Source organism: Trichechus manatus, unplaced genomic scaffold, assembly GCF_000243295.1.
Source record: "Trichechus manatus latirostris isolate Lorelei unplaced genomic scaffold, TriManLat1.0 scaffold00149, whole genome shotgun sequence".
NCBI lineage: Eukaryota > Metazoa > Chordata > Mammalia > Sirenia > Trichechidae > Trichechus > Trichechus manatus.
Window position 1 is genome coordinate 6,044,802 of NW_004444085.1, and position 12,124 is coordinate 6,056,925.

The window sequence follows — 12,124 nt, forward strand, 5'->3', positions numbered from 1 at the left end:
TGGGGCCTGGAGAGCTCTGAAAGGAAAAAGCAAGGAAAGAAGAGCTAGAAGTCACAATGACCTACTTCAAAATTGTGCATGCAATCAACTCTGGAATAAACCAAGGTTCCCCTGAATTCCTGAACTAAAAATCTTCAAACGTTAAGAGACCAGAATTTCTTCTGTCTGGAAAATAAAATCATAAATCCTGATTATGCGTGTCAATCCACCCACAGGAAATTCGGAAGCATTTACTTTTGGCTTCGTGTGTAGGAGCTTCTGGCTTAGATGAGTATTTTAGGAAGAGATTGCTTTTCAGGGACTCCCACTTATTCAACAAGAGGGAAAAAACCAAGGTCAAAGTCCCTTGTTGTATTGATGAGGAAACCCAAGCCCCAAGAGATAAAGTAACTTGCTAGCCAGCACACTGTGAGTGAGTGATCAGTTGTCTGCCTCCTAGTCCAATGTTCCTTTCCCTGTCCCATCCCTCTTATTTGTAAAATGAAGGAGATAGAGGAGATCTAGTCCGCCTAGAAATTATTATGTAGCTATTAAGCTTAAAGAGTCCCTGGGTGGCGCAAACAATGAAGTGCTTGGCTGCTAACTGAAAGGTTGGTGGTTCAAACCCACACAGAGATGCCTCAGAAGAAAGGCCTGGTGATCTACTTTCAAAAATTCATCCATTGAAAATAGGGCATCCCAGTTAATTGGGCTAATATGTTTAGTGCTCTTGTTCTATCTCCTAGTTTGTTTTATAGGGCCTGGGGTCTTACAAGCTTGCGAGCTGCTATCCAAGGCACAACAACTGGTCTGTATTCACCTGGAGTAACAGAGGAAGAAAGAGAGTCAGGAATACGAGGAGTATATGGAATGTGTGGCTAATTGCCTCCATGAACAACTGTCTCCTTTGCCATGAGGCCAGAAGAACTGGAAGGTACCCAGCTACTATTACTGAACATTTTGATAAAAGATTTCATAGAAGAATCTTGATTAAAAGGGGAAAAATGCAAAACAGAATTTCAAATTCTCATAGACTTTCTGGGGCCATGGAGGCTGGATGAACTCCTGAAACTAATGCCCTGAGGTAATCTTTAAACTTTAAACCAAATATATCCCCCGAAGTCTTCCTAAAACTGAACAATAGTTTAGCTTAACTAGTAAAAGATCTGCCTTGGGCATTATGCTCTTTTAAGAACTGTCTATATGGGATCAAATTGATAACAAAAACTTGAAAGATTGGATAGGAACCTTAGGGAGCAGTGAGTTTATATTAATGGGAAGGAACAACTCAGAAAAGGAAGGGGAGAATGGTTGCACAATTTGAAGAACGTAATGTAGAAACTGCTGAATTGGGGTATGTTTCATTGTGTATATTCTCAACGACAACGAGAAAATAAATAAAATTTAGGAAAAAAAGATAGAAAATCTTATGGAGCACAGTTCTTCTCTGACACACATGGAACCGCAATGAGTCAGAGTTGACTCGATGGCAAATAGTTATTAAGATTAAAAATTGAAATTGTTACTTTTCAGCAAAAGCTGTGTTGGATATGGGTAGGTTGATTAGTAAGGGAGATTAACTAAAACTTGTTGCTACCTACATCAAGGTAAAATATTTAAAGTTTAACATGTTAGTAAGGTTATCCTAATGAGGGCCAAATAGGCTGTTGTCTCATGATAAGCCAGAGTTTCCCTGTCTCCAAAGACTCCTTCATTTGTGTTAAAATTTTTTTCTTTGCTCACTTCTTTGGATTAAATCAGGAAGCTGATATAAAAAGCAAGAAACAAACAAACAAACAAAAAGTCAGCTGGGTGACTTGCCACATTAAACCAACCCTGATTACTCAACAGCTTAGTGTGTAATACTTTGTTGATCAAAGCTTGCCCAGTACAGGAATGTTTGGGAAGAGGACAGGGAATGGTAAAGTTTTTCTGAGAGACTGAGGGTTAGAAAATGTTCATTTTAGGAAAGAGCCAGGCGAGGTTGGTCCACAGTGGAAGACATTGAGCAGGAAATGAGAAAACAGAGAATAAACAGCACCCTTATTGGAGATACAACAGTAATGTTATAACATTACCAGAAGCAACAAAAACACTAGTACTAGCTTACGTTTATTGAGTGCTTACTGCATGCCTGGCCAAAAGCAAAGGTGGAGTGGAGAAAGGAGGCTGAAAAAGAGCTAATGGCAACTCAAACTCAATTACTTTTTCTATTGCCAGCTCTGTAAATTATTGTCTCCAAGAGAAAAATCACTATAAATGACTCTCAATGACATCTCAAATTTTAGCTAATGCCATAGGAAGAGCAGGGCGAAGGAGTATATTTCACACAGGGAAAATTCATCTCTATTACTAAAATAAATAAATACTAGACTGAGCATCAGATCCTTAGTTTCATTTAGGAGATGGAATGAAAACTCTAGGGGCAAATCCAGATGTTAAAGGCATCACTCATTTGAGGTCACTATGCTCTCCAAGATGTTAACTGGCAGCCTCCTAGTTTGGATTTATCGGCCTGCATATAAAATATCAACATGATAACTACTCAGACGTTCGTGGTTTTAAAAGGGTGCAGCAAATCTCACCATTGCTCTATCATTTAATCTGCTGGTCAGTTAGTCAGTTGATCAGTTCTCCTTAAATTTAACCAAATATTGAGTAAAGGTTGGAGTCCATCTGATTTATACTCTGGAAATTACTTTGAAAAGTAATAATTACTAAAATATCCGACTACATTCCACCCCATCCCTGGTGTTTCTTTTAAAAACAACCTTTCAGATGCATCTTATACACCTTCCTTTTTTTTCCTTTCATCTAGAGAAGCCCTGAGACATAGGTCTCTCTTCCAGATGTTTCTGAAGGCCCTCTGGCCTCAGCTTAGCTGCGAGTTACATAACAGAAAGTTGAAGGTCACTGGCTAGTTGTATCACAGCTTCGACAGGGGGCCCAAAGGCCAACACAGTCATGGTCAAGGATCCCCACATTTCAAAGAGAGGCACTAGACCAACAACAGAGGATTTGCCAGGAGGGTGACCCCAACTGGGTGAAGGTTAGCCTACAGTCTACCTCCAGGCTATGTTAGGAAAGGTTAAGAGTTCTCTAAGGATGGGAGGGAACCAGTAATGAGAGAGAGAGAATCACTGTGTGATGCATTTTCCTTTCTCCATAAAGGAGGATAACCAGTTGCCTTCCAGTCAACTCTGATTCATGGTGACCCCATGTCTGTTAGAGTAGAACTGTTCCCCACAAGGTTTTCAGTAGCTGATTTTTTGGAAATAGATTGCCAGGACTTTCTTCTGAGACACCTCTGGGTGGACTCAAATCTCCAACCTTTCTGTCAGCAGCCCAGCGTATTACCTGTTAGTACCACCTAGGGACTCCAAAGGAAGAATAGACGAATGCCTTGCCCTCACTCAAATCAAGTGAAGAGGTGTCAAGAGCCATCCAGGGAGCTTGGCATGTATCCTCTCAGGAGTGCAGGAATAGCATCTGACTCACGCCTGAAAAGTCTGAAGGTGAGAGACTGAGGCTGGCTGGCTGCCCTAGTCTGCAGAGCCTGGAAAGACAGACGGCTTTGTTGGCAACAGCCTGCTTCCCAAACTTGCCCAAGCAAAGAGGGATTTATATCTTCATTAGCCAGATGTGGACCCCACGGAAGGGAACCCTATGGGATCACCTTTAAAGTGTTTCCCCCTAGAGGACCACTTGATGAGGGATGGTGATCCCAACAGGAGGGAAGATTTCTGGAAGCCAAGGAGCTCCAGGCATCATGAGTGGGCAACTTACAGAGGCACCCTGTGCATGGATGGAGCTAGAGCTGAGAGGTCTCCAGCAATGTTGAATCAGGGAGTGAAGGGCGCCTCTGACGAACTCATAGAAGCACTATTTGGTGTCTGTCACACCAGAGGGCACCTGCACTGTACCAGAAAAGTAAGGGCTTTTTGATCCTCACCACTCCTTCCTCTGACCCTGCAGGAGCCCAAGACAGCAGTGGTGAAGTGACAGAGGACGTAGAGCAAGAATAGAGGAGAGACCATCACCTACCTCTGTCCCCATCCATGCACAGCTCCTCACCAGGGAGAAGAAACATTTCTAAAATATTCGACTACGTTCCACCCCATCTCTGGTTTTTCTTTTAAAAACAACCTTTCAGATGCATCTTGCACACCATCCCTTTTCTTCCTTTCATCTAGAGAAGCCCTGAGGCATAGGTCTCTCTTCCAGATGTTTCCAAAGGCCCTCTGGCTCCAGCTTAGCTGAGAGTTACATAACAGAATGTTGAAGGTCACTGGCTAGTTGTATCACAGCTTCAACAGGGGACCCAAAGGCCAACACAGTCATGGTCAAGGATCCCCACATTTCAAAGAGAGGCACTAGACCATCAACAGAGGAAACATTTTAAATTAAAAGATTGAGAGTTTTGTCATCCTATTGGCCAGTGCTTTTTAATATGTGTTAAAAGAGACTGAGCCCCTGGGTGGTGCAAATGGTTAACACACTTGGCTGCTAACTGAAAGGTTAGAGGTTCAAGCCCACCCAGAGGCACCTTGGAAAAAAGGCCTGGAAATCTACTTCTGAAAAACCAGCCATTGAAAAACCCAGGGAGCACAGTTCTACTCTGACACACATGGGGTTGTCATGAGTCAAAATCGACCCCACAGCAAGTGCTTTGTTTTTGTTTAAAAGAGACTATTACCAGTAAAGTGCCAAGGACTGCTCGGGGTTCTTTAGAGTTGGGAAAAGCAGGTTGTAAACAGTAGGTTTGCTGTCTGTTCGCTCTCTGTCTCATTCAATGTACTGATTATGGTTGAAAACAGGAGGGTTGGCAACTTCACAGGGCAGATGTGTAGCCTGAAATGTAGATGCTCCATCCGGAGGACCAGGGCTCTGTGGCAGTGTGTCGGTGTCCATCTGGGCAGCACAGAGCCAAGTGCTGTGGCTAGGCAGCAGGAGTGGGGAGAGGGTACATCCCCAAGCAACATTTCACATTTGTATACTTAAAAAAAAAATGTTTGTGAAGGCTGTCTAGGGCTGGTATTTGATTTTATCTTCATCATAATCTTGAGAAGTAGGCCAAGCACATATGAGAAATTTGACTCTACAGCCTAAGAATTATGCTAAATCTACTCTGCCTGTGCTCTATAAATGGAAAAACAAAGCCTAGATGACCACAAATCTATTTACAACATGGTTTACTGAATATTTTAAGCCCACAGTTGAGACCTACTGCTCAGAAAAAAATATTACTGCTCATTGACAATGCACCTGGTCACCCAAGAGCTCTGATGGAGATGTACAAGGAGATTAATGTTGTTTTCATGCCTGCTAACACAATATCCATTCTGCTGCCCATGGAGCAAGGAGTAATTTTGACTTTCAAGTCTTATTATTTACGAAATACATTTCTTAAGGCTATAGCTGCCAGAGATAGTGATTCCTCTGATGGATCTGAGCAAAGTAAATAGAAAACCTTCTGGAAAGGATTCACCATTCTAGATGCCATTAAGAACATTTGTAATTCATGGGAGGATGTCAAAATATCAACATTAAGAGGAGTTTGGAAGAAGTTGATTCCAACCCTCATGGATGACTTTGAGGGGTTCAAGACTTCAATGGAAGAAGTAATTGTAGATGTGGTGGAAATAGCAAGACAACTAGAATTAGAAGTAGAGCCTGAAGATGTGACTGAATTGCTGTACTCTCATGATAAAACTTTAGTGGATGAGGAGTTGCTTCTTACGGATGAGCAAAGAAAGTGGTTTCTTGAGGTGGAATCTACTCCTGGTGAAGACGCTGTGAACATTGTTGAAATGACACCAAAGGATTTACATAAACTTAGTTGATAAAACAGAGTTTGAGAGGATTGACTCCAATTTTGAAAGAAGTTCTAGTGTGGGTAAAATGATATCAAACAGCATCACATGCTACAGAGAAATCTTTCATGAAAGGAAGATTCAATTGATGTGGCAAACTTCATTACTATTTTATTTTAAGAAATTGCCACAGCCACCCCAACCTTTAGCAACCACCACCCTGATCAGTCAGTAGCCATCAACATCGAAGCAAGACACCCCACCAGCAAAAAGATTAAAACTCACTGAAGGCTCAGACGATGGTTAGCATTTTTTAGCAATAAAGTATTTTTAATTAAGGTATGTACATTGTTTTTTTAAACACAATGCTATTGTACACTTAATAGACTACAGTATAGTGTAAGTATAACTTCTATACGCACTGGGAAATAAAAAATTTATGTGACTTGCTTTATTGTAATATTTGCTTTACTGCCGTGGTCTGGAACTGAACCAGCAATATCTCTGAGGTATGTTTGGTCCTGCACCATCTTCATGACTGTTGGCATGTTTGAGTCCGTTGTTGAGGCAATTGTATAGTGCTTTCCAACCTGGGGGGCTTATCTTCCAGCACTACATCAGATGATACTCTGTTGTGATCCACAGGGTTTTTACTGGCTAATTTTCGGGAGTAATTTGTTGGTATGGCAAAGTGTGGCAAATGCCAGGGAAGCATGGTGCCATTCTGGTGATAGGCAGGTGATGGCAGAGAGGGTGTCTAGGTGGGTGGAGAGGAACAGCAGAAGACTGCCCCACAGAGCCCTGTACCCACCCCAGAGTACCTAGGAATGTAGGGGGTGGAGGTGCAGAGGGAGAGCTGTGGTCAGAAGAGGCCTTGGTGTGGCCCTTGTGACTAGAGCCCAAGGCAGGGACCACAGGCCTCAGCAGGGCATGTTAGCACAGTACACCATCAGGGGGCTGCTTACACATTAGCAGGGCCAGCACCGGAGGTCCAGAAACAAGAGCTGCCCAGCCGCACTACATCAGACACCAGCAGAGTTTGGCACAGTAAATTGAGCCCCTCTCTTCACAGCCTTGAGGGTGCGTAAGCTTCCACCTGTACCCAAACGCATTGTTGGCTATGGGGAAGGGAAGTGGAAAATAAAGCCTGAAAGACTGGACATTTACCCATAAGGGACTGAGCTACCTTATTGGTGAATGTAAGTACTAGTCATTCCCAACATCAATGAGAATGGAGGATTCAGAACAAGGTTAAGACAGTCATAGAATATAAAGAACCCATTTGCTGTGCATTCTACTTTGTAGGGTGTTAAATTTTGCCTCTTGTACAATACTGGTTTTTTTCCCTCCATTGGATAAAAATGTCCTTCAGGCTCTTCAGTCCTCTAAAGTTGGTTGTATTTCTTGCTCTGATACTCTCAGCATGTTCTTTGTTCCTCAGTACCTCTATTCAAAGTATTTCATTGGATTGAAAAGTTCTCCCATCTTCCATCCTTGTCAGTCATAACCATTCTTCCAGTCAAATTAGATTTTCACTCCTCCTCAAGTCCTGTCCTGATCATCTCAGGAAAAATTAATTTCTCCTTGTTCCATTTCCCCATATATTATTATTGTCACACATGTCACAATTATGTATCCGTGTCATACATCCCCTTCCACTGGACTGTGAACTATAGAGAAAGAGGCCTTGTGTGTTACCCATCATTGGATTTCTTACTGTACCCAATGCAATAATTTTTTTTTAGTGTAGGCTCTCAACAAAGCATTTCTGTATGCATTATTTTGATTCTTACAGCGACCCTCTGAATTGGAAGAGCAGGTATCATCATTCCCAATTTACAAATGAGCAAAGAGCTCAAAGGAGTTATTTACTTGCCCGGGGTCATATTGTGAGAAAAAAAAAAAAATTGTCAGATTGGACCCTGAGTCAATAAGCTTCTGTGTCCTGAGTTGCATACTTGGAGTCCATATCTTGGTTTCTAATAGTGGAATTAGGTATAGAGCCAGGACTCCTTGGAGATATAGCTAATTCCAGAGCTGGTGCACAGTAGGTGCCAGAGGAGCCTAGAATACCTTCTTATGATAGAAAATAAGAAAGGTATAAAAAATATAAGTACACAATTGGAGCATGTCACAAGGACACAAGAGTCAGCATAAACATCTACTCGTCAAAGTTGGGGCAATTTAAACACCAAAATAATTATATTTTGAGTTATAAGACATTAGAAGAAATTTAGAGTTCATGTGTCCATATAAAAGATAGATAGACAGACAGGCAGATAGACAAATGGATGATAGGGGAGAAGGAAGGTCTCTTGCCAACAGTAGAATGTTAAGGGCTGACTGTATCAATATGAAGATAGTGCTAGAGGTGAAAAACCATCATTTTGCAACCATCACAGTCAACATTTGCTCTGGCAAGAATTATCAATGGATGCTATAGAGGGAAAATGTACCTGAGGCAGGCTATTTACAGGATCTTAAAGTGTCTCCTCACAGATTTCTTATTAGTTACAAGGGGAAAAATCTGACCACACCTTGGCCAAGTGATCAAAATTAACATTGTCAACGAGAGTTGATGAACACTGTGCACCCCAGATGTGATGCCCAGAGGAGGACAGAGCATCATATATGCAGCATAACCTGAATCTACCCATGAGAAAACATGAGACAATTTCCAAAATCAGAAACATTCTAGTAAAAACATGCAGGGGGTGGGGCATGGGAGGGTGAGAGAGGGACTGCATTCTTCAAAAATGTCAATGTCATAAAAGACAATGGAAGGCAGTGGAAATGTTCCAGGCTAAAGAGCCAGGACAACTAAATGCAACCCTTGACCCTCAACTGGGCCTTGCACTGTACTGGAGGGAGAAAAATGTTCGGAAGGACATGTTTGAGTCAATTGACAAGTTGGTGTAAGTATGGCAGATTAGATAAAATACTTTGTCAATGTTAAAATTATGGAAATTGATAATTGTACTGTGGTTATGTGAGAGAAGACCCCTATTCTTAAGGAAGCACATTCGGACTCATGGTGACCCCATGTGTTGCAGAGTATAACCGTGCTGCATACAGTTTTTATGGCTGTGACTTTCAGAAACAGATCACCAGGCCCTTCTTCTTCTGGGTTGGTTTGAACAGTCAACCTTTCAGTTAGTAACCAACCATTTGCACCACCACCCAGGGGATCTCTCTCTCTCTTTGCATATACATACACACGCACACACACATACACACACACACACAGAGAGAGAGAGATAAAGAAAATGTAAATAATAAAGCAAATGAGGTAAAATGTTAATAGCTGAATTCAGATAAAGGGTAAAAAGGTGTTCTTTGTACTATTCTTATTCTAACTTTTGTCTAAATTTGAAATTATTTTCAAATCAAAAGTTAAAACAATTATCTGTTTTATTTCTCATTTCACAGTGCTTTGCTATTTGCTGGGTGACAACTAGCTATTATGCTAAACTAATTCTTTCGGATGTTCAAACGTGACAAGTTGCAATTCCTAAGCTTCAGGAAACACTCCCTTTATCAGAAACTTCTGGAGGCAGCACAGTTTGATTTACAGGTACCATGGCCAAGTGTATTTATGTGTGTATGTGAAGGGGTGGGTCTCATCCTCCAGTGATCACACCCCATGCGGGTGCACGCATTTACCGGAGGCTGTGAGTTTGCGGTAAGAGTATGACTTCCCGTTTTACAAACGCAGGGCCAATGATCACCCGCAGACCTGGGACTGGGACCCGTGTCCACCCCATGTCCAATTTTCTCTAGAGCTTTCTATTCAGTCGGATTTCTTTTCTTCTTTCTTCTCATTTTGAGGCTGTTCCCGAGTCTGTGCCCTCCCTCGCACCCACCAAAATAGACTTTATAATTTTCAGTTGCCCCAACCCAAAAGACACTGGCTTCAAAAGCAGTCCACCCACCCTACCTCGGGTTCTAGCAGCTTTCTTAGACTTCTTTGGTTGTTATTACTTAATAGGGAGGGCACAGGTAGATGCAAAACCATTGCGATTTGCCCCGAAGCGCGCCGGCGGGGTGCCCTCCCCTCATCTGAGTGACTCACTTAGGCTGCGCTTTGGCGGATTTCTAACCACTTGCAGTTGGCCAGGACACTGGGCGTCCGAAGCCCACCTGGGCGCATCCCCTCCTTGCTCCGCCCGCCGCTAAAGGAGGGGGCAGGCGCAGGCGCCCGGGCGGAGGGAGGCGCCCAGCGGGCTGAAAGCGCTGAGCGCCGAACGCGGTCAGCGCGGGAAGCGCGCGGTTCCCGGGCCCACGTGGGTGCAGCTGCTCCGGCGGCAGCTGCTGCGGCGCCCACGGCGCTCTGACCGCCGGAGCCTCGGGCCGCGGGGTGTGGGCCGTGCGAGGGCGCCGGGCGGGAGAGAGGGTTCGCTCCGCACCTGCCCTGTCCGGCCCATGTTCCTGCCCGCGGAGGCCGACGCCCTCCGAAAGAAGACGGTGGGTACGGGGTGGCCCGCGTCTGGCTGAACCCGCCGCGCCCCGGACGCCCGCCCGCGGAATGAGGGCGTCGACGCTGCGAGCCCCCGCGCTGCTGACTTGCTGCGGCTTGCTGCTCGCCTCCGTGAGTGCACCCTACGGGCCTGCCACCCTCTCGTCCCTAGTTTCCCTCCTCTCCAAAGAGAAGAGCATTCTTCCCCAGCCAGCTTGTTGTTTCTTTGCCCGCGGTCTGGTATGGGAGCCGCGCAAACTGAGTCCGGAAGAAAGCAGAGCACACGAGTGGCGGCGGTCTGGCAGAGCCGTTTGCGGGCCCCAGGGCCAGAGGCGCGCCCGCCCGGGAGTCGGGAGAGGTGCACTTGTTCCCATATGGAGTTCAAGACCTTCCTCAGCTCCTCGTATATCTGGCCAGGTTTTAAGACTCTGGGACTGGGAAGATGCATTAGCCCCTCTCCCCTTCCCATCGCCCTTGGTTTGTTAGAAAGAAGATCTAATTTGCTTTTCGACACGCTTTAAGAAGATAAAACACTTCTTGGTCATTTATTCTGGGAGGTGTATGGCGGGCCAGGCCCAATAGTCCCTGGGCTGTGAAATCCATCGCTGGGGACTTCCCGGAGGGAGGAAAGGGCTGAGGTCACCTGCACAGGCTTCACGTTTCAGAGGGAAATTGGAGTTTGCTTTGTCTTTAAATACTTCTTCCCACCTCCTCATACTTATTAAAACCCATTGCCATGGAGTCGAATTCCGACTCATAGCGACCCTGTAGGACAGGGTAGAACTGCCCCGTAAGGTTTCCAAGGCTGTAATCCTTACCGAAACAGGCTGCCACATCTTTCCCCCGAGGTCATACTTATTACTGGTTTTTGTTTCAGTATGTGTCAGACTCGGATGTGGGGTGGCTAAAGAAAGTCCTAGTTTATAATTTCCCTTTGGAAATATTCTGCCTTCATTTTTTTGTCTTCCATTTAAGAGGACAAGAGGAAAAGATAAATAATTGAACAGAAGTTTGTTAAATGAGCCCATTAATACATTATTTAGTTCTCAAGAATTTTTCCTTTTATTTGAAGACCTTTAAAAAATAGTTGTTTGAACGTTATTTTCTTTCTTTCCTCTCTCATAGACTGAAAATAGAGTGTGCATGTGTACGCATATATTTTGTATGTGTATATCCCAACTAAGTCACTGACTGTCTTTGGTCCATATCCTCTCTTACGATTGTGCAACCCACGATGGAGTTATTTAGGGACTGTTGTAATTGCTGATGATGTTTCAGCTTTCAGGAGCACATGAACCGACCCCCTACCCTTCACCCTTGCCAAACTCCAGCCTTTTTTCCTTCATAGAAATGCTGTGAAAGTAAGAACTGTGATATTGCTGTTAATGCTTTGAATGAGCTAGTTTGTTAGAACTACCAGGAATTATTATGGTTAATATAGCTTTAATTTCTTAGAGCTCCCAAAACATGCCGTTGCTTTGCCTATCACAGCAGTGTCAGCTATTAGAGTACTTTTTAAAATCTTAACAAAAGATTATTTGTCTTTTTAAGTCAGTATAATTTCCCTACTTCTGAAATTTAAGTCATTGACTTCTTATATATCAAAAACAACCTGCTTGAAACCAGAAGTTTCTACAGTTGGTAGTTGTACAGTAATGAACTAGAAGAAACAAACGACAAGAAGCCTTGGGGTTTTTTTTTTTTTTTTTTTTTTTGAGATGGGCGTTAAGATTGAAAAATATCTAGCATTAACTTTCTTCACTTAATTTTGTTAGGAACTTTTATTTCTGGTGAATTCTAATTGACCTATTTAAATAGAATAACTAAATATAGGCAGAATATACCCAAAAGCATGATTCTCTTTACTTACTACTTT

The 12,124-nt window shown here is 43.4% G+C and overlaps 1 protein-coding gene across 1 annotated transcript in view; it reads left to right on the forward strand.

The window, feature by feature from the left end:
- Nucleotides 1–10,317: 10,317 nt before the first annotated feature.
- VIPR2 (vasoactive intestinal peptide receptor 2) overlaps nucleotides 10,318–12,124 on the forward strand; it is a 293,628-nt gene continuing 291,821 nt past the window's right edge. The window contains exon 1 of the mRNA XM_004385888.1: nucleotides 10,318–10,380. Within this exon, the coding sequence (XP_004385945.1) occupies nucleotides 10,318–10,380 (63 nt within the window). The remainder of the gene's footprint in view (nucleotides 10,381–12,124) is intronic.